The 22,290-nt window shown below is 41.2% G+C and overlaps 2 protein-coding genes and 1 long non-coding RNA gene across 4 annotated transcripts; 1 reads left to right on the forward strand and 2 right to left on the reverse strand.

Annotated features, from left to right (window-relative positions):
* Positions 1-864: 864 nt before the first annotated feature.
* Positions 865-7,534, reverse strand: LOC120646797 (conserved oligomeric Golgi complex subunit 6-like). The gene is made up of 11 exons (XM_039923267.1): positions 7,213-7,534; positions 7,085-7,137; positions 6,480-6,627; positions 6,222-6,329; positions 5,752-5,819; positions 5,108-5,231; positions 4,884-5,030; positions 4,494-4,754; positions 4,130-4,414; positions 2,400-2,543; positions 865-1,720 (listed from the first exon to the last, which is right to left on the reverse strand). The coding sequence occupies exons 1-11, from the start codon at positions 7,426-7,428 to the stop codon at positions 1,214-1,216; spliced, it is 2,061 nt and encodes a 686-aa protein (XP_039779201.1). The 5' UTR covers positions 7,429-7,534; the 3' UTR covers positions 865-1,213.
* A 1,629-nt stretch (positions 7,535-9,163) lies between these two features.
* On the reverse strand, positions 9,164-16,487 carry LOC120646798 (nuclear pore complex protein NUP133). Of its 2 annotated transcripts, none has more exons than XM_039923268.1 (8): positions 16,159-16,487; positions 15,843-15,967; positions 13,970-15,745; positions 12,648-13,363; positions 11,825-11,983; positions 11,338-11,656; positions 10,794-10,861; positions 9,164-10,067 (listed from the first exon to the last, which is right to left on the reverse strand). In XM_039923268.1, the coding sequence occupies exons 1-8, from the start codon at positions 16,335-16,337 to the stop codon at positions 9,528-9,530; spliced, it is 3,882 nt and encodes a 1,293-aa protein (XP_039779202.1). In that variant the 5' UTR covers positions 16,338-16,487; the 3' UTR covers positions 9,164-9,527. The 2 variants fall into 2 exon arrangements, with proteins under 2 accessions (XP_039779202.1, XP_039779204.1); XM_039923270.1 differs by lacking the exon at positions 16,159-16,487 and adding an exon at positions 16,015-16,090 and having other exon boundaries at positions 15,843-15,921.
* A 304-nt stretch (positions 16,488-16,791) lies between these two features.
* On the forward strand, positions 16,792-18,951 carry LOC120646799. Its single transcript, XR_005664589.1, has 2 exons — positions 16,792-17,407; positions 17,755-18,951. It is a non-coding gene; the product is annotated as an uncharacterized LOC120646799 (long non-coding RNA).
* The last annotated feature ends 3,339 nt before the right edge of the window (positions 18,952-22,290 follow it).

A 22,290-nucleotide genomic window follows, 5' to 3' on the forward strand; every position in this document is an offset into this window, starting at 1 on the left:
TAGAATGTGTTATATTTGAGGACAAATTTTGAATCTCAGGATGCATTATATTTGAGGACGGAGGGAGTATATAATAAATATACGAGGATAGTATATATAATAAAATATATGGGAAAAAACTAATGCACCGACCGCAGAGGTACAAAAGTCCATTCGGCAGCTTAGATTACGAGGTGAGTTAGGTAGTAGCAGTGGTAGCTTAGATTACAAAAGTCCAAGCAGACAAACGTTACCAGATTTAGACGAAACTAATACTCATATCCGATAAAACGATGGGGCAACAGCCAAGCCGCAGCCACTGTATGAATGAAGCCTACGAAACCTTTCAAAGATGCTCAAGCTCATTTCTGCTGCTGTTATGAGTTCAGCATGGAATCTGAGGCAATCTGCTAAACTAATCTTGCTCAGAGATGGTGATAGACATTCACCTACGACCGACCGAGGCCGGAACTTTATCCTTGATCTAAAAACAAAATCTTGCTCGCATGATTTCATCTGTAGAAGTGTGACGAAAACTTCGTAGCACAACCTGAGAGCATATCCATGTGCAATGTGGAAATTAAGGACACAAGATGGACGCTCATTCCGATGAGGTGCATATTTCAACCAAACCGGGATAACATGTCCCCGATAAGTGATAAAATAGTTCCCCTGACAGCCTTGGATCTTGAATTCTTGGGCGCCAACAATATCTTCATACCCTGCCAAACTTCAGTGCACATTCCTCGGCTCAGTCAACAATTCCAGCTGGTTCAGCCAAATTGCGTAGAAACAAGCCTATACAGAATCAGTTGCATGGAAACCAAAAACAGCATCTATGCAAATGTGTGATACTAAAAGTAATCAACAAAGATGGGCGATGGCTAATGTTTGCTGGAGACCATAAAAAGGGACTGCCAGACTGAAGTATAACATGCATGCTCAGCTGCTTCTGGTATACCACTAGTATCATTAATCGGTCAAGTTGTACATCAAAAGGGTCAAGCCATACATCAAAATTACAGCACTACAGAAAATAGTGATCCATGTGGTTTTATAACGCAAAAAGGAATACAAGAGACACTATGGTACAAGATTTCAATAAAAGAGGCACCACTTCAATATCTTGTCAATCAATTGAACTCCCAGCTTGTAGTTGGAGACTTGCATCACATTGCTTCCTTCACATGGTTCCCCTCAAATTAACATGGTATCAAAGGCATGAGCATACACCTCATATTTCCAATATAGTTCTTATCTGCTCAGGGGAGTGCTTAACCAATGATCTTGGGTCAGGATAGTTGTTCTTCGGATCCGTCACTGCCTTATAAATGAGCTCATATGTTTCTGCTAGAACTCTTGCCAAACCATAGCAGGCGTCTGAACGTAACCTTGGAACCTGCACTTGCTCGAATTCAGGCAAGGAACCTTCTGTTCCAGTCACAATGCCATAGAATGCCTTCAAGCATTCCAGAAGCATTTGCGGAGACGTCTCGACAACATCAGCCAGAGGCCTTGCATCATCATTGCTGCCATAGTCCTTTATGTATGGCATCTTATTTGACAGCCCACATTTCCTAAGGATGCCGTCAACTTCTTTATCTACAAGGGCACGAATGTGCGCTTCAATCATAGAACGCAGGTTGTTTACATAGCTTGTAGCAACCTCCTGGCCCATCAATGGTTCCTGAATAGCTGATAAGCAGTTGATGAGGTAGATTTTGGACGAAGATTCAGCACTCTGCATTTTACATGGAATGAATAAGTGAAGGGGAAATGCCCAAGTGGTGAAGTATAAAATGAGATTTAAGTTTCTTGGGTGAAAAACAAATATCCAATTTTATCATGAAACCAAAAGTGAACAATCCATCAGGTTATAATAAAGGTTTTTTTTAGTGTGACATAAGAAATACCAGTTTCATCCCTTCTTTAGTTAGATTTAACAGAAAGAGGTAGAAATTAACATCTAAACTGCAAAACCGATCATGAGATTCTAAACATGTGCAGTTTCCTCATAGAGCTAGTGTTAAGGACTCGAAGAAATATTTACAACTTAGCGGTTGAACAATCATAATAGTTTCGGAGTTTCCACATATCTAATAACATTGGAAGAAGAATTAGAATTAAAGTAGGAAATGTTAGAATTGTAGTATTGCAACAAGAAGGAACTTTTTAAGGCTTCTTGCACAATATCTATGTTTCATCAGAACATGTGATAAGCAGATGTGGAAGAATTAGAAATGAAATACAGGAAAAAGAAAGGATGCTGCTTCCAGTATTGCATCAGAAGGAACACGTGTCCATCTGTTAGTTTAAGCCATGCTATAGACAAGATAAACCATCTGCTCACAGTGGCTACATATTTTCTAATATGATCTCTACATCCTATACATGGTAAATATTACAAGTATGCTACTAACCAGAACCGATGTAGATAAGTTCTTAGACAGAATAGCATCAACTGATATTGAATCTCTGCTATTTCCACTAGGATCCGAGCTTGTTCTACCACGCCGAGCAAGTGAACCTTTTGACTTTTGTGCATCTGCAGCTTGCTCACACATCTGAAAAGTAAGAAATATCAGTACAAATGCCACATGATAGTTATACTGCAGATAATATCAAAATATTCTTTTTTCGAAGAACCATAATATCAAATTATTATGTGAAAATAATAAGTGCTACATGAAATTGCTCCAATATAGGCATATCTCTCAGTATGGCTACAACTTTTGTAGAAGGAAAAATAGCCAAAATCATCCAAATTGAGCCGAGCATATATCATCTGTAATAACTGGCTACTTGATATGTATGAACATAGTAACTAGGGGTGCAAATTGGTGACCCTTAGGTGCACCTCCAACCCTCTTTAGTTCAAAGTTTGTACTACTATTTCCAAAAAGGGATCCTATTTTGACGAAGTAGTACAAAATTTTGAACTAAAGAGGGTTTGAGGTGCACCTAAGGGTCACCCATTTGCACCCCTAACAGTAACCAAAAAGTTCGGCGATTATACTGAAGCAAGATATTAGTTTCTCAGCAACCAAATGACTAGATATATGTTGTAGTTAATTGCTACAAGTGGGCTGGAGCTAGGTGAGAATATTCTCACTATTATACTTCCAGGCAAGGCTAGTACTTCATATAGTTCTATTTTAAAAAATTTATACTCTCTTGAGTCACAATAACTGACTTTTTGGACACTGACATGGTCTCCCAAAAAATAACTCTGTCTGCTGCTTTTTTTAATAACATGTTTGTAACCAAAAGTATGCTATTATGAAACTACTCTGATTCAAATATCCTCATATCATTTTCAAATATTGGAACTCAAAACACACAAAATAATTTGTAGTCTAAGTTTGAATGGTTGACCTAAGACAGCCCCAAAACAACACTTATTTGTGACTGGAAGCGGTAGTATAAAATCTTGCACAATAATGACTTCCTCTGTCTTGGTGGTACTTTGTAGCGTAGTCGGCATAGCTGTGCAATTAGCTCATCATCATGATTCATGAATTCATGATCAAATAGCATCTTAAGACATTCCTAACTGGCCAGTATTATAAGCACCCTCCACAAGTCCAAGTCTTCTCTGTCTGTTTCCTTTTTTTAATTGTGAAGTACACTGCTCGAGATCATTACATTAAGTTTCCTTTTGTTTCTAGTCAGCATTACTATTAGTGACATTGATGCATGAGGGTAAAAGCCGCAAAAAGGTGAAGGAGAAATAAATTAAGCAACTGAAGCGTGAAAGTTGCATGAATTCAAGGATAATGAGTACATGAAGCAACATGTTGTTATCAGGGGTACTGTTTAAAATAATTATATAAATCATAACATGGGTAAAATTAGTAATATAATAGCAATGTTTCATATATGATAAGAATTCCTTTAGATATTAGAAAGACATTAGATTTAACATAATTCTATGACAAAATTTAAAAGACATGGCAAAATTGACTCCATAACATTTAAGTTGACAGTGTGGTTGCCAAAATACCATAAAAAAGTTGTGACATTGCCAAAATGGCATCAGCCTAATGCTATTTTTGCAATGTCTTGGATGGTATTTTGGCAACAGAGTTTCAACATAATGCTATGGTGGCAATTTACAACGTACACCTGACAATTGACACACAAAGCTCACCTGAATTATAGGATCCAGTAATGCAGAAATAACTGGATCAAAGTTTGGTCTTTTTCCAGAGGCCGGAACCATCATGCTATTGTAGGTATCAATGAGCTCCAGAAGCAAAGATATTCCTTCTCTTAAAGCTGGTGGGGGGGAGAGGTCGACTGCAACAAGTGGAGGATATCGCAATAACTTCTCTCCTCGACTCTTCAGGATATTGAAGAATGTCTGCTGCGCTGCATCTCTAAGATACCATATTGTATTGCACAGTGCAGTGTCTTCGCCCAGCAGTTCTGCTATCTAAATGAGAAGGAAAATATATGTAAACAGAAACACTTTTTAATTTACTAAAATCCAAAAGGAAGCATTTCAGACTCACCGTGTAGCCATAGAATTCCAAGGTATTGCTAAGTTTGAAAGAAACTATCAGGCTTGGTTGTGACTGCAAAACTTGTTCAACTCGAACTTTAAATGGCCGACAGGCCCCTTCAAATATTCTATCAAGCACAAAAGTTACATCATGCTCTCCTCTGGAGGAATCACCATCTCTTAGAGACTGACGTCGAGAAGTTGGACCACTGTCAGTCATTGCATCAGGATCAAGCAAGACGACTATAAGCTCTCTTTCTGATGCCAGGGCCTTTACAAATTAAAGAATGAACACTCAGGAAATGCTAACATGCTATCTAAAAGTAGAGGCGCATGATTTGAAAAGAATGATTAATGTTGGTTTGTATGTCTAGTAGTAAGGGTAGAGCAAGTGAAAAACCTGATGAAGCCAACCCAGCATTTCGCCTACATAACGAAGAGGATCATGGGCATGCACTTCTATAGGTCTTGGGAGTCCTCCAGGTCCACCTCTAGTAAGAGCACTTATAAACCGCCTGAATAAGGCATGGTGTCTCATGTTGGCCACCTGTAAATGAAGATAGCGCACCATCAGATATCATTTGAGTTAGTGGTAACTTCTCTATGTAAAAGGTACATAATTACCTCCTCTGCACAATACTTGAATAGAACAGGTCTTTCCTTCAGGCAGCGAACAGCCTTTTTCAAAAAGTCACTTACTTCAGGATTGTCAGTATCACCTAACTTTTTACACTCAGCTTGAACCCACCTGATAAAAGAATGAAAAAGAAATGACTTGTACCATATTATCATTGTAAGCCTGCATGTTCATACCATCTGATGATATAATAATGAGCATATTGCAATCTTACCTATCCCGAAAGGCGAAAAGGTCAAATTACAGCACAAATCACTAACATAGTAACATTGCAAATGAGCGTTTTCAAGCACTGTACTCATTTGTGTCACAATATTTGTCTAATTTCATAGAAACCAGTGATTCACAATTTGTGTTCACTGAAAATCAAGAGTGCAGAACTGCAATATTTCCAACCAATACTTTAGTACTGTGAAACAGACTAAAGTTTCATAGCACAATATTCAATAAAGCCATGTGCAGTCATTTCTAAGATCTAGAGCTTCCTTAGTCTATGAGCATGTTGAGCTTGGACCAACATTGTTAAAGGGAAGGATTGACAAACTTAGCACTAAAAGCAAGTGGAGTCCAAGTATCATGAAGAATTAAGAATAAGAGGAATTAAAAAAAAGTAACAATATAAAAAAAATACCTGCATAACCTTTCATAAGCACCCTCTTGGTATACAGACATCATATCCATAAGCTCCAAACCAGCACGCTGAAGAAATATCCAAAATTTGAACATTTTATAGAAGTACTCAATGTTGTTTGATAAGGAAACTACCTAGTGGAAGTCTAATTAACTATGGAAAGATCAAAATGTCAAAGCATTGTTGACTACACTCCATGCTTGGCTACAATTAAGACCTCACAATTGAGATGTACTGTTGTGCGTTTTTCACTTAAAAAATGTGTAGTGCTAGCATTTTGTATTTTAGGTTTCAATAACATGACAATCTTTATTATAGACAGTTAAGGATGCACTCTTGTACTGTGATTGAAGGGCTCAGAAGAGAACGTGATACTGTGCAACTTGTACATCAGATATCATAAGTTGATTATGGTTTCTGAGAAATCAAGGACCAAGATATACAAAACTTTGAGGATAAAGAGATGGTACCTGGTGGTGTGTTCGCAGCAAGACTTTGCAGTTTGAGTGTATTTCTTGAACATGCAACAATGCCTTGAAGAATTTCTCATCGATCTCTTCCTCACGGAGTGCAATTATCTATTAATCATTAGCAAAAGAGCAACTCATCAAACATTGTGAACAAATACAATCATGATATCCACGTTAAGATAATGACTGAGGCATCAAATCTAGCAGCAAAATATCTTTAATCCAATTATTTTTGTTCGAATAGGATAGGAATGGTACCTCTTCATTTGATAGTTGGTAATCACGCAGGAAACATGACACAATTTCTTGCCGTTGAGTAATAACTTCAAGTTCCTGTTGCATTCTCTCTGTTGTACTAATGATATCCCCAGTACTTGCACTGCAACTGCTCAATGCTTCCTCAATCCTAACATAATTAAAAAGAATATAAAGTAATAGCAGACAAAGGAAGCACACCTTGAGATGAAAAGGGCAATTAAGGAATCAAACTTGGGTAGCATAAGAATCTGTCTCATGACAATTTAAGTATTTTTTAATCTAAAGATAAAATGTATTCAGACAAGCAAAAAAATGATAATTGAGAAACAGAATCGCTAAGTAGAAATTGAGCAAGTATAATATTTCAGGATAGAAGCCCATTGCAACTATAGTGCAGACCTAAGCAGCTCCTCCAAATGCATCACCAATACTTAATTCAAAATCCAGCTTATGCTGTGAACTTGTAATAATCAGCCGTTCCTACATAGTGATTTACATAGCATTTTGCTCAAACTGGACACAAGCTAATGCTAGGATTCCCGGATGCATTTCCGGGCATGCAGAGCAGAGAAACACACGGGGGAGGAATGAACAAAGCAGCTCACTTCTTCCAAGAGTCGTTCAGCGCGTGCACCTCCCCCTCGACGCGATCGAGCGCCTGCACGCAAAACAGTAGAGCAAAGCGATCACAAAACGGGGATGCGTACGGAGGGGCGGGCGAACAACACCGCACCTTCTGGGCGGGGAGCGAGGCGTCGAGGAAGTGGCGGTTGATGGAGAGCGAGCGCTGCTCAATGGAGGACTTGAGGTTGCGGCGCGCCTGTGGGGTGTTCTGCACGTAGAAGGTGGAGAGCACGCCCAGCGATGCCAGCAGATCCGGGCTGTCCGTCCGCGTCTCCAGCACCTTCTTCAGCTTCCGGGACACCCCCGGAGCCAGCGCCGCCGCCATCCCGCCCGCCGCCGTCACCGGCTCGCGATCGCGATCGCGATCCCCCGCCTTCCTCCGCCTAAGAAGAAGGGTCGTTCGGGATCTGAGAGGAGTGACGAGAAAGGTCGGCGGTAGCCGGACGCGAGGGAGACAAGCCTTTTGCCGTGTGGCCGTGTGAGCTGGGTGGATCGTTGGGCTGACTTATTAAGCCCATGAAAAGCCCAATAAGGCTATTCCTTCTTGAAAAAGAAAAGAGTAAGAGCCCAATAAGCGTATACTGAGTTACTGGCATACCATCAACCACTGTCTTGGTCAAAAAAATAAATAAACATCAACCACTGTCGGAATTATCTTTTATTTTTCTATTCCCTACGATTATAAAAACTTTTTTTTAGAGAAAAGGGGTGTCCCCGCTTTATTTCAACGAAACAAAAGCATAGTTCAGCATCCACCAGCAAGGTTCAGGACGGCGTATTCGAAGCGCACCCGCTAAGAGTCCTAGAGAGCCCAAAAACCAGAGCCAAAGCTAGAGCTAACATGACTGGTCATTACATCCAAAGACGGAACAAGTCTGTAGACGAAGTAGGAAAATTTGCAGGAGCTTCAGCGACCATCAGCCGAGCACTTGTGGAAGGCGTTCTCCCAGGCAATGCTCCCGAACTTGACGAAGTCTCCTCCGACGAAGTCCACATGATTGAGTACTCCTGGCTTTGGCCGAGCAAACGAGGAGGTTGTTGCAGCATGTGTTGCAATTTTGACAGGGCTTGGTTCAGGGTGTCCAAGTCTCCATCCACAAACAGAATTCGCCAGCTCTTCAATATGTAGCAGCTTTTCTCCTCTCCACATTTTCCCCTGAAAGCACATTTCACTTCGAAATTTCCATAAGCACCACATTAATGCGGCCGAGAAACAATTCATAACTTTATAAGTTTTATTACTAATCCACCAACGGGCTATGGACTCATAATCAGTACCAAGGGCCACATGAAAATTTTCAGAGATGTAGGTCCAAAGGACTTTTGCCACACAACACTCAAAGAAAAGGTGATGTACTGTTTCTTGTTCAGAGCAGAACAAACAAGTTGTATCAACATGTCTCCTCTTAGCAAGGTTTGTTCTAGTTAGAGTTTTGTTATTAGATAAAAGCCAGAGGAAAATGTGGACACGGGGAGGGACACAAATATCCTAAATAATAGGTGTATACACATGCTGAATGCCTCGGAAGCTATTTTTTTATAAATAGCTTGTACTGAAAACTTGTTGCTGCCATCAAAGGCCCAAATAATTGAATCACAGTCATCAGAAAATGAAATGGACTCGGCAATTGAGACTAAATCCAGCCACTGGTTCATAAGTCTGGGGGAGACATCTCTCCTAAAGGAGATTTTCAAGGTTTCACCATAGTCAGCAATGCTTTTATTCTTTTGGTCAGCTATTGTGTAAAGTTCCCAAAACTGAATAGTTAGGCTACAATTACCAAACCAGTGGTCTTCCCAAAACCTGATAGACTTACCATCTCCAATTTTCCATCTAACTCCCAGTTGACCAGCTTTACTAGCCAAAAGCACCCCTTTCTAGAAAGGGGAGGCACCAATTTCAGCACAGCGGAAGATTATAAAAACTTTAACCTAACGTTTTCATGACTGTAAGGAGTATAATAAACTACAATATCATGTTTCTTCCTTCCTCTATGTTTGATTTTTTTTTCACCCAATGAACACGAGGGCGAAGGGCACAAACACCCTAGCGACAAACAGACAGACAGATCTTTTCTTAGCTGATAGCCCCCATCAAAACACATTGGACAACTTTTTGGCTAGTCGAAGTTTGATAGTAACAATATTTGGCACTTAAGCCCTTAATACACTTAAGCACTTAAGGGAGATAAACGCAGCAGCACAGATGTTCCTCTCCAGAAAACTAAAGGAAAAGGCAGCCTGTTTACAAGTCACAGCTCATGCTAAAAAATGGCGTGAACTGACCATCTTTGAATATCTGGAATCATGTTTCTACAACTGCGCAGAGCAGATACAACCAAAACCAAATATCCGATGTCACCAAGATTTTTTTTTCCCAATGATGAAATTTGGAAGTCTATCGCACAGATCTGAAAACATCATTCATGAGTCCATCTCCACAGGTTCTGCAGCTGTATATGATAGCTTCTTACCCATAATCACTGCAGTCATCATCAATTTACCAGCATCAGGAAAATCCTTGTGCTGCATCAGTACTTCCTCCACTGACAAGCATTTGCTCTCCAAACCCCTCAGATGTACATCCTCTTTCTTCACAGGCAGCACATCTTCAAAAGTGCCATCATACACCACAGAATCCGGGCTATAACACAGCCTGGAAGCTTTGAAGAGGACAGTTCCTTGAAGAGATTCTTGTATGACTTCGTCGCTCCAACCTTCTGACAGGGATGCCTCCGAAAGCTTCACCCAATCATCCTGGTTGGTTGCATTCATCCAGCATGCCTCAAGAAGGCCTCTGTTGGAGCTTCGGAATGATGAGCTTGTCGAAGCAAATACTTCAAAAGCTTTAAGGGAGAGCTCTTGGTCTCTCTTCAGGCACATCTCAATCAGTTCTGATGGATCAATCAACGTGGTTGTATATTTGACTTGACCATATTCTGGATCATGCTGAACAATTTCTTCCTGCACAGGAAAGAGAGGGGTTCAATTATTCTGGTCTACTATGATCACCCTAATTAATTCAAAAAAGACAATGATACTATGGTCTCAAACCCAGATTTAAAGAATTGCCCATGCCAGGTTAGGGCCTCAGGAGTTCATAACCCAAAAAGGTTACATGCTTGCTCCCAGTTTAATCCCACTCACTTTTCATACGGTCCTCAATTTTTTCTCTCAAACACCCAATAACTTTCAATCAATCTAGTGACCTCCAGGGTCCAAAACAACCAAAAATTGCTCAAAAGTAACAGTCTCACTGGGAGCTATTCCCTCCGTTTCAAATTATAGGTCGTTTTGGCATTTCTAGGTGCATAGTTTTTGCTATGTAAAACGACCTATAATTAGGAACGGAGGGCGTATAATGCTGTTGGTACCCGTAGGATTAAAGGATTTTCGTCAGGATTTGGAAACCTGATGTATACCCTAAATGCGAGCCTGCAGGGTTTCCATCTCGTACAGCTTGGATTTGATTACTCAAACTACATAAGATAGAGCTACTAAAAATGTATTTTGAATACTCGAACTAATACATTAAGATACATCCATGGTGTCGTGCATCTAAGTCATGCGGCAGCATGGATGTCGACCTATTGCCAAGTAGATTCTGGGCTCCCATGAAGCAAGAGGATGCCATTTTTACAATGATTGACCAGAACTGTTAAAAAAATTGTTATGCATAGGAAAATTCACCTGAAGTTTTAGAATCCGCAAGTCTGCTTCTATCCGTGCAACCTTCGCTTCATAGTCAATATCCTTATCTATTTGTTGATGAAAATATATCAGAAATTCCTTATCAATAGAAGAGAAAGAAACTATATCATCTGATTAACAGCATTTAGTGCAAACAAGGATGCAAGCTTATGTTAAGTCCTCTAAACTCTAAAGTTTTCTACTAGACATCAGTAACCAAGCATTTCTTATTCTGCAGGAACTTAAGTGGAATCAGGCAGATTTATTTGAAAACTAGATGAGATTTTGAGTCAGATGTCACAAGAGACTAAAAGGGTTTGCAATTTTGCATAGGCGTGGAAGCATGTGAATTAACTTTGATAACCATCAAAATCTGCATGGAATTCCTTTCACAAGCTTTGCAACAGATAAGCTAGCATTTTCCATTATCCAGAAGAGAAGTATATTTTTCCATAATGCCATAACTTTATGCTGAGAATATGACAAGTTCCTGAATAATTGTTTCCGTCCAGAGTATAACATGAAAGTAGGAATAAACAGCTACCTGCTGTTGCAGCAATTTTAGAGAGATAAAGAAGACGTCTTCTTTCACCAAATGACAGTGGCTTTCTGCTGGTTGTGACACTAGCATCTTCATCAGGACTACCATGCAGCGCATAGGTATGAAGAGTCTCAGAAGCAGATGAGAACTGGTTTAAGCATATCTCATGAAGCCACAGAAGATCACTGCGCTCTTTCAGAAAACTAGCTAGCTCTTCCTGGAATTCTTCACCCAGCCTTAACAGCTTAGAGTAGTGTCTTCTGTTGACTAGCTCTTTAAAAACAAAGAAACTGAATCCCCCATGAGGCCCTACACTATCATGCTGCAACAAGATGAACATTAGAACCATGTCCTAGGACATTTCTTAGTAGAAGCTAGAAAGTGAATGGCTATTCTTTTGATGCTAAACCATTGAGCTAAAGCACAACATGTTTATGCCCTGAAGCAGAAAAATGGGCCTGGAATATTTCAGATATGGTGTAATTTATACCATTAGGCTACGGAGGAGAACTGAATCATTGAGGTCAGAGCAGATCTGCCACAGTGTTTGGTAACCTTCATGCCGTTTGGCTGTTCCCAAAATTGGAGAAATAACCTCTCTAAATATAGATTCTTTCAGATCCAGATTGTCTGTACCATCTCTTGACTCCTATGTAAGAAAAGAAAAGATATTAGTTGTTCCGTATGAAGCTCAAGAAATTCTACAACTACTGCCCTAAAAGCAGAAATTCTACAAGTACCAAAGAGGAAGGCACCACCGCACCAGCCCTATACACCAAGATGTAAGCAAAATTGGCAATCATCCAAATAGACCTTTGCCACACTTCTTTATCATTCCAGTAGAAAATGAATAATAGACAGAATCACAGAATGATTATCATACTCGTATCACACTCTTGGCAGGTCACTGTATCATACTCGTAATATCAGAGGTTATTATGAGTCAAAAGGCAGATAATGAATAATAGACAGAATCACAGAATGATTATTGTGGAAAATGATAGGAGAACTAGTCGAGCCTAAAATCATCAAATGAAATTGGAAATCATGGATTCAGTATGAAAGCATGGTCACCTGAAAACTAAATGGCACCTGAATTATTACTACAGACATGTGAATTTAGCTATAACTTTTGCAGTCTAATCCTTTACAGCAATGCGTTGTCGCTTAGATAAGCTATGCTCGTATTAAATAAGTACAATATTATCCAAGTGAGTGACAGACAAATACTAATCAGGCAAAAAAATGAAATGTAAACATTATCGCAGCAAAGATGATTATTAGGAAATCAGTTATGCTTAGCTAAACCAAACCTGGTATTTGGCCTCCACTATTTGTTTAGCAACGTTGTAGAGGGATCCGAGAAGTTCATCTCTTCGTTCACAATATTCTTGGACTAGCACGCCATGTTCATCCCCACGTTCAAACTTGGCAGTTAAAAGACCTATATATGCCTCCAGTAGAATGTCTGTGAGTCCCTCCAGCTGAGACCATAGATTAAATTTCATTGACATGTCTGCAGCTCCTGATTCTCCCAAAAGCTCCATAACAAATGACGCCAAACTCCAGATTCCAGACCGTATGACAGGGTGGCTGTTCCATGTTATCAGTCCTTCAGGAGAAGGATACCACTCCTTGTGCTCCTTCCTGTAGTGCAATGCTGCATGAACTAAGGTGATACAAGCATTTGCTATTTCAAGTGCATGTTGCAACTGAACAGAAGGGTTTTCCTCTCTACTAATGATGTATTGAAGCTGATGAGATAAGCAATAAAATAGATCCTCTATCTCAGAAATTCTACTGTAGAACACTTCTGCATTATCACGGTCCATTAAGAGAACTGCGTTCCTTCGAGCTTTCTCACCAACCAACTGAATAAGGTTCCAAAGGGCACCAGTGGTTTGTGTTTTTAACTGAGGTGATAACTGAGTACTTGAGCGTTGCTGGATAAGAGTATTATGTAAGTCCCTAAGCTGTATCATTCCAGAAAGCTTTTCACCATGCTCCATGATGGTTAACATTGCAGCTCCTACATAATCAATAAATTGCTTATTTAGTCAGATAGAAGTATCATAAAATAAATCAGCAATGATTAAACTCAAAAAACAGAATTGATCTTTCTTGTTGCATTGTCACAGTAGTCCTATATCATTACTACGTTCATGTAAAGCAAAACTGCAAAAGGCTAGTCGTTAGTGTGGTATCATATGGAATTGACTAATAATCAGCTGATACGAAGCTCCTGTAACGAATTAATTGATAATCAGCCATCCTTATAATATGAGTGGCACGATTTTCCATCCTGGCCTACTTTCAGTGACTCAGGTGGTACCACGTGTAGGTGACACAGGTGACTGACACTCGGAGAGTGGCAAAATAGTAGGATTATAAAAGCCTAGGTGAGAACACCACTATGGGGTAGAGCACTTGATATAATCCATCAGTTGTTGACAATGTATAACAAGGATCACAGATGGGGTCGAATGGCTCTCCATTGTACCCAGCTTTTAAAAACACTAAAAGTATTTTGATTTATGTGAATTACATGAGAACCTTGCATATGTACTTATACCTACAAAAAAACACTGTTTAATGAAGATATTAAATAAAACTGAAGGTAAGAGTGAAACCATACTTTGCTTTGAAGCAAGTTCTTCATGACACTTTGACAAGAGAAGAAACTGGAGGAATTTTTCATGTTTTTGCTGCTTCTCAACAAGGGACGAAACAATTGTTGAGCCAAGAAATTCAGCTTCTCTGGTTGTTGTCCAGTGTTTAGCTAGTGTGTTTACAATAGATTTGCTCATCCGAACAAATATGTTCATCTCACCCTCTTTGTCAAATGCTCCTGCGGCTCTAAGCTTTTGAAGTGCCTCATTAACTGCGCCAGATATTATGAAATCATGAAATAACCGATTCAGTAGCATTTCAGACTCTTCATCAACCACAGCCTGCTGAGCTATGCCAGTTAAAGCAGGCCTTTGCCTCTCACCAGCACTCCAAGCCTCAGAACTGACTCTCCTGGGAACAACACCAGCATTGAAGACTTGAGTTCTTCTTTTCTCCTCAGCAACTGCTTCATTACAACTACCTTTTCGTGACAAGCTGCGCTCTGGTGGTTCGACCCCACCAACTAATACAGCTTTTTCAGGAATCGCCCAGACTCCTGCCTTTTCCGTTAGAACAACCCAAGCACCTTCATCCCTGTCATCAGCTGATGGGATAACGGAAGCATCTAGGACCTTTCCAGCATCCCAGGGCAGATCAAACTGATAAAGTCGGGTGGAACCTCTCCAATATATGGCCACTGTTGCTGTTCCATCACCTGACAGGATGATTACAGAACCAGAAGGCTTACCACCAGTTTTTAGCCTCAATGAGAACAAGAATTCTTCATCCTCTACTCTAGCCTTAGGAATAATCACCTGAGAAGGAGCTTTTTTCTCTAAAAATCTTTCAACTTTAACAGCATTATCTTCAGATGAAAACTTCTGGTTAGGTTTGTACAGCATTGTCAGAAGTGAATACTGAGTGTAGTTTGACCCACTAACCCTATCTTTGCAAAATGTAGCAACAAGAATGCTAAATTCCTTCCCATGCTCATCTATCTGCATGTCCAAAAGCCATACATTTTTCTGCCCAGCTATATCTTTCTTTATGCTCACATCCCCATCAGTACCAACAATTTCCTGAGACCCTAATTTTTTTATATCAATGTCATGCAAGAGCGAGATACTCCAACATTGCACCTCATTGTTTGTCAACAAAAAGAACTTCCGATCAGAACCCTCAGATGAGACATAATTTGGTAGCCAAGCCAATGACCTTCCACCGTTACTTTTCTGAGAATGATCGGCACCACCATCTCCTAATGTATCACCATGGATTTTCTGCCGACGAATTCCTTCTGGTGAACACTGGAACAACCACAAAGCACCTGTAGGCTCAGAAGCTATTGCAATACACTCGTGAGTGCCTCCTGGAACTGCAGCTGCAATAATCGAATTAAACCTGAAACAATCAGATGCACCATCACTTGCAGACACCTCACCATAACCTGGTGAGCTAAGAACTAGACTCTTATTAAATTCAGCATAGATGTCAGGCCAATAAGCAACTGCTTGTGTTCTTTTGTTGCAGAGGATAACACCAGTAGAATGTTTTCTATACAATATATCTCCACTGTTTCTTGCTGATGCACCACTACTATGCCATCTCATTATACAAACTGTCCACTGAATACCGGGGAGGGATTTCACATCTTTGTATCCAATAAGAGAAGATGGAACGTCAAGTACTAGACAGTCTTTAGCAGAAGAAGCTGAGTAGTTCCAGATAAAAAGCTCATTTCCGCATATCATCCAGGCAAGGGATGTTTCTTTATCAATGCCACCCGCAAACATGTTCTTGCCTACAAGAGATGCACAGCAGGTACATATGGTTCAGTAAGGTACAAGCAAACTATTATCAGGGAAAATAGCAAACGTGCATTGAGTTGAAATAGTTACCAGAGAAAATTTTCTGTCGAAGGCTGGCTTGGGCATTCCGAACGATTTGGGGAAACTCTGCTACGTGCACCGGTTGGATCTGCTCCGATTCACCAGCCCTGTCAGTTCGCTTCGATGTCGAAATCCTAGAAATTTGCAAAAAAGTAGAGCAAACAGAGCTCAGTTGCCTGACCTAAACGTGCGAGGCTGCTGGAAATCTAAATGACGAAACAGATGCCCGCGCCGCACTCGCTTTTTGCGCCTTCAATAAGACACGGCCATACGACAAAATGCGATGAGTTTGGTGAAAGCAAAGCAGCTGATAAGAAAGGGGTACCTAGCGAGGAGAGAGGATGAGGTCCAAGGGGCCGGGGTGCCGGTAGCGGGGCGGTCGGAGATGGAGAATCCGCGAGGCGACGGGGAGTGAGCGGGAGCAGCAGGTGGAGGTGAAGGGGATGCCTCCTCCCTGTCCCTGCGGTGGAGGAGGTGGGGCTTCCTTATCGCCGGCGAGAACATCTTCGGCGGTGCGGCGGTTGGGCAGAGAGCACCCTCACGGCCTCCCCTTCTCCGACCAGCCGGCCTCTCGGTCTTGGCGCTCTCTCCGGCGGGCTAGGGTTTTACTAGAGTTTTTGCTTTGTGAGTGTATTTTCTCTCGTTTTGCGCTTTGCCCCCTGCTTGCTTAGTTAGAGAGGGGCATAAAAACTGGGCTATTTTTTCAAAATGATAAAAAACCGGGAGATCGGTTTGAACTTTGAACGTCTGAAGTCAAGAGCAAACCTGACTGTCAAATTACTTTTCTAGTTTCTTGAGGAGTGAGATTGGACTTGAAGATGGCATGCGTATGAGTTCCATACCTCTTAAGTTGAGGGGGCTTCTAAGCCTTATATAATCTAGTGATTTGAACATTTTGTTGTTTTATGAGATTTTAACATCTTGTTTCCTATTCTTCGAAAGTCTTTTTCTAATCTCTACATAACGAAATCTGCTCCATAGGATCTGGCGTCTTATTTGGCCACGTCGCTGGCCGTTCTCTTCCGTTGGATGTTGATCGGACCATCCACAGTTGCAGGCAAATTACCTAGCGTTTCTAGACACTTCGTCCCGACTCCTGAGTGTGCGCCGCTGCCGCCGTTGTCCACCTACCCCCTCGCCGGCGCACGAGGAGCTCTCCCAATCCTCCTCACAAGGGCCATGGACCCAATCTCGTCTCGCTTTCATCACTCTCTCCAGCTAGTGCCATCCGCACTGGAATCTTTTTCTCCCATCTAGCTGACGCTCCTCCCCACTCATCCACAAGCACCTTCCATTCCCCCAGCAGTTGCCGGTCGATATTCTCCTGCCAGCTGCAAGGTCCGTCGTCCTCCACACCTGGCTAGTGATTCGTGAAGGAGCCATGGTGTCTGCGCCAGCGCAGCTCAAGGCTCTCGCGTCGAAGAAGGTGAGCCGCACCAGCCTGCACTGCAAATAGCGGCCCTTGGGGCCTCTGTCACCACAGAGCACGACTGGTAGTGCCCCTACAGCCAGAGCGGTGGTCAACATGTACGACGCCCAACAACTGCTTGAGGAAATGCCCCAAAGGCTCTAAGGTAAAGGTGCTCACTGAAAGTTGGTGTTCGGAGGAGTTGTAGCCCAGTAGGACCTGCCAAACATAAAAATACGACTTCGATTCAAGAAGGGATCACATAAGTTTGTTGTGAAAATTATGGTTCACTTTGACCCATCTTTTCTATCTAAAACTACATATATAATTTTCAATTTATCCCAAGCTACTGTAAAATTCTTTTATATGTTCAATACAAAACTGCTGGCTATTCCTGCATGTTCAGTCCTCGTGCTAACTCTTGCTCTCAAGTTTAATTTATGCTATCTTTGCATTTTAATTCTGTACGAACTACATATATTTCGTATGCATTCTTGATTGCCTTTTTGGCAGGTTGTCTCGGGTGTGATGAGGATTTTAAATCAAATTAGCTCTCCACTTGTCAGTATCTAGCAAACTTTCTCATGTGCATAAGCAGATGCTAGGTTAAAATTTCATGTGTAAGAGCCAATTTTGTACTTGAAAGTGAGTTTCTTATACTGATGTTTTTTGCCCATGGCTAGAAGTGCCTTGATTGGTTCAAAGCAACTGGTTAGTCAGTGCCATATATCAGCTTGATTGCCGATCCGCTTGGCTGCAGCATCTAATGTGGCACCCATTTGGTTGTGTCGTCATGAAATTATCTGCAGGCTTTTGAACAGGCTGTGGCCCATGCATAGATTGTTGTTCCATTTCTTTGTCTGTGAGTTAAGGGATTGTAGTTGACAAGTGGTTTGCAGTTTCCACAAATCATGAGCTCAACCACTTCACGATGAATTATTAGCTTTTTTATCAACCAATTGTGCACCATGGAGAATACCAAATCGGTTAGTGCACTGCTTTCTTAGGATTTGACTAACACATGTTGAGTATTTACAAGCAGCCAAATATTGCCAAAGCCACCAAGGTCAAGCTTGAGTTATTGCCACATCAAATTGGAGGTATTGGGCTTACTGTCATATAGCATTGCCAAACTTGAACTTGGGAAATCAGCCTTTTCTGGTCGGAGTAGCCTTTTGAATATTGCATCTATTATTTCTATGCATAAGGTATTAATTGTCAACCTTAGTTTTTGGCACAGGAAATGATCATTATCAGCTTGAGAACCTCAATGCCCACAATGAAGGTTTTGGTTCTTGACTCCAGATGACCTAATTTGAACTCAGTTGTCGGCTTCCCTGCTCGCAAAAGCTGTGTATAATTATGAGTCATTATCTTTGCTTGCTTTTAGACTTTAAACATAATCTAGCTAAATTGTTTACAACTTGTTTCTTCTTTCCTTATACAGCCTCACCATGGAAGAATATGGAAAACAGTCGAGAACTAGAACAGCAAGTGGCATGATGTTGACTTCGCCAATAAAACTTCAATGAAACAATATAGCTTCTTGAGATGCTCAATTGAAATTCCAAAGTGTGTATCAGAGTACTTTTGCAGGAAATAGGCATACTCGTGACTTCTGGATGGTTGATCCCCTATAACAGCTTCTTATGTAAATGCTGCTTGAGGATTTCATGCCCTTCCATAAGATTGTCATGGCATTTGCTCAAAGCTAAAAATTTATACGCGTTACATTTATAGTACTTGTTGATTTGCGGTTGAAAAAGCAGAGACAAGTAGAAGACCAGAATGCATTTCCATACTATGTCTCGGCTAAGCTAATTTACTCAGAGGGTAACCAAACAGCAAGACAAATAAAAAAAACTCTTATCCTGTTACAAATAGAAATATATCAAAATCTGGCATTAATCACTCATGTATATGTTATACGTTGTACCATTTTTATGCTCATCAAAGGGTTGAAGCTACAAAGCTGAAGTAACACGAAACACTGGCCTGATTCCGAATGGAATTTTTATGCTCATCAAAGGGTTGAAGCTACAAAGCTGAAGTAACACGAAACACTGGCTAGATTCCGAATGGAGCGGCAACGCCGCGCCAAGAGTTCTAGTCTCTATAGAACGAAATATATATAGAGAACGAAATCAGCACCATCCTCCTCGGGCTGGCATCGCGCCACGTCATCCAAAAAACCTCGACCGTCGGATCGCACACCAACGGCCATCCTTCATCATGCCGCGACCATCCCTCCGGAACTGCTCCTCTTCCAGGTGACGACCTCCTCCGCGTCTTGCTCACGCTCTCCGACCGTCCCCCTCCTCCATAGGCGTGCTCCCTTCGCGTCGCTCTCTCCTCCAAGGCTCCGTTGGCCTCGCCTCTATCTCCCTCTTTCTTCCTTCCTCCTCCTTTCTCCCACGGCTACTGGCCTCATCTTGCTGAAACTAAACCGCGGCAAGCACAGCACCTACGCCGGCAAAATTCGTGCAACACCAGCCACCATCTTTAAATCACCTGCACCCATGACTCACCCACCTCCCTAGGTCCTTCATGACGCCTCCTTCCCAAACCCCGGCGATCAAAGCGTCAGGAAACGCACATCTCGCGGCCGCCAGTAACATCGTCGCCCCGACCTCAACCCTGTCGTCGAACTTGCACCCCCGATCCCTTACCAACCAACCTAGGCACTACAATGGAATTCCCTCGACACCCTGATTCTCATGCTGATCTCATTCCTCGACATTCATGGAGTTTTGACAGTCATTTTTGAGCTCGAAGCCGGCCGTGCGCGCCTGTTCGCCACGGCCTGACGGCCCCATCATGCCCGGCCCTAGCTAGGAAGATTTTGGGGCACGGCTGACAGCGACCAAGCTGCCGCGGCCGATCCCGCCCGCCAGCTTGCCCAACGCCGGCCGGCAACCGCCGGTCAAGCCATGGCCAGTTCATGTCTGTGAGAGAAAGATCGAGAGAAAGAAGAACGTCAGGAGAAGAGAAAGAGAGAGGTGCGCCTGGGCCTTGGGCCTGCCCAACACTGGCCCTGGCTTGATGGGCCAACTCTGGGCCGCCTGCTCATGGGCTGTGCGCGCATGGTGGTCTGTGTTTCTCAAAAAAAAAACTAGGCCTGCATCTGTGTACTTCCCTCTTGTTGATTTGCTGTATCAGAGGACCGCGAGAGCTAGAAAGTGATGGTGTAACCTTTGTATTGCACTTTTAATAAATATTTCCTGTTATATCATATACTCATTATTTATTGAACAATGTTTAGTAAATTATGTTGTCGATGCCCATGTACAATAAGACTATAACATATCATATGTAAATTGTGTACTAGAAACAATCAATCGCAAAGCTTACTGTTTTTACCATTAAACATCAAAATTCATGTACGACGCCTCCTCTAGAGTTTATTATTAAATTGGCTTGCTTTGATTACTTTTTCCAAAACACATAAATCGAATGCACCTTCATATTACACAAAGTATTTGCCAGCGTGATAATGGAGCAACGCAAAATTGTAAATGTGTCCACATTCATACTAACAGCTGCAGAACCTCACGATGATTTAAAATACAAAAAAAATCCCGATGCTGCACCTAACCTCACTTGTCTATTCCATTGTTTCTGATAATCTGCTTATACCATTGTTTTCGATAACGTGCTTACAAACTGCGTGACTGATCATAAACTGTGCACTTCATTGCACCAACCTAACACGATCACATTACACTGGTCTAACTCCGAGTGGCGCGACAACGCCGCGCCCAAAGTTCTAGTACTGTTAGGATACGACGGTATAGAAGAAATACTGTTTTTCTCTTGGTTTCCGAAACGTGCTTTCGACCTTAGTAGCTTTGAATATTTATCAAGATAAAATTTAGCAAAAAGTAAATAATATTGTAAAATTGCAACGACATTTCTATGCACAATCAACACGTAAGCAACAGCAAAAGTTAATAACTACTCCCATGATTGGAAATAGCCCGCTATAGTTTCGCTATAGTCCGCTAATAGCTTTTTAGGAGATCTACCGCTACGCTATACAATATTTGTCTGCTATATCCGCTAAAGAAGGTTTTATGAGATTTAGCCATGCTAAATGTCTGCTAAATAGGTTTTTGTGAGACTTAGCAGCGCTAAATGTCAATTGGGTACTGTTGGATAGTTAAGAGACGTGTTAGACTCAAATTTTAGGTGTTAGACCAACGATACTTATAATTTGTATGAGATTATTTATTATTTTATTATTCCGCTAAATATTTTAGCTTTCGCTATAGCCCGCTATAGCTTCGCTATAGCTATTCTATAGCTTTTAGAGAAGGTTACCGCTAAACTTCATAGCCCGCTATTTCCAATCTTGACTACTCCGTTGAATAATCTCATCCATATTGTTACAAATATCATATATTCCGTACCATTTTGTATTCTTTTACTAAAATAACAAATGAGGCCATTTAAATATAGAGAGAACATACATGTATTTTACTTACGAGTTCCTCGAAACATATTCCTTAAACTTCAAATTTTCTTTCCCTTGAATTGATTTATACTATTTCACCCATTTTAAATTATAGATCAATTTAGTTTTTTTAGATACATATTATTTATTATGCACAATATTTATTATGCATCTATGTGGATTTTTTAGGATTTGCTTCTGGATTGATATGAGTACACACGTGTGCGTACAGTGGTACTGCGTGTTTCCTGCGCACACGTGTGTATGGACGCGCCGCGCACGTGTGCGTGTGCCATGTGGTGAGTGTGCATCCTATGTATGTACCTCTTAAAAATAGTTTGATTTATAAAATTTAAACAATATCATGGTTTTAAATAGTGGGCTATAGCAGCGCTATAACCCCGCTATAGCCTTTTTACAGGGTCCCCTCTACGCTATTTGTATTTATTCCGCTATGACAGCTATGAATGCTAAAATGGGCTATAACTGCGCTAAATGACATAGCTTTAGCACCGCTATAGTTTTATCCTTAGCTCAGTGCTACTGTTTTGTTTTTTTGGACAACTGAATATTTGATTGTATGAATTTTGTTATAT

The sequence above is a fragment of the Panicum virgatum genome, chromosome 9K, assembly GCF_016808335.1.
Source record: "Panicum virgatum strain AP13 chromosome 9K, P.virgatum_v5, whole genome shotgun sequence".
Lineage (NCBI taxonomy): Eukaryota > Viridiplantae > Streptophyta > Magnoliopsida > Poales > Poaceae > Panicum > Panicum virgatum.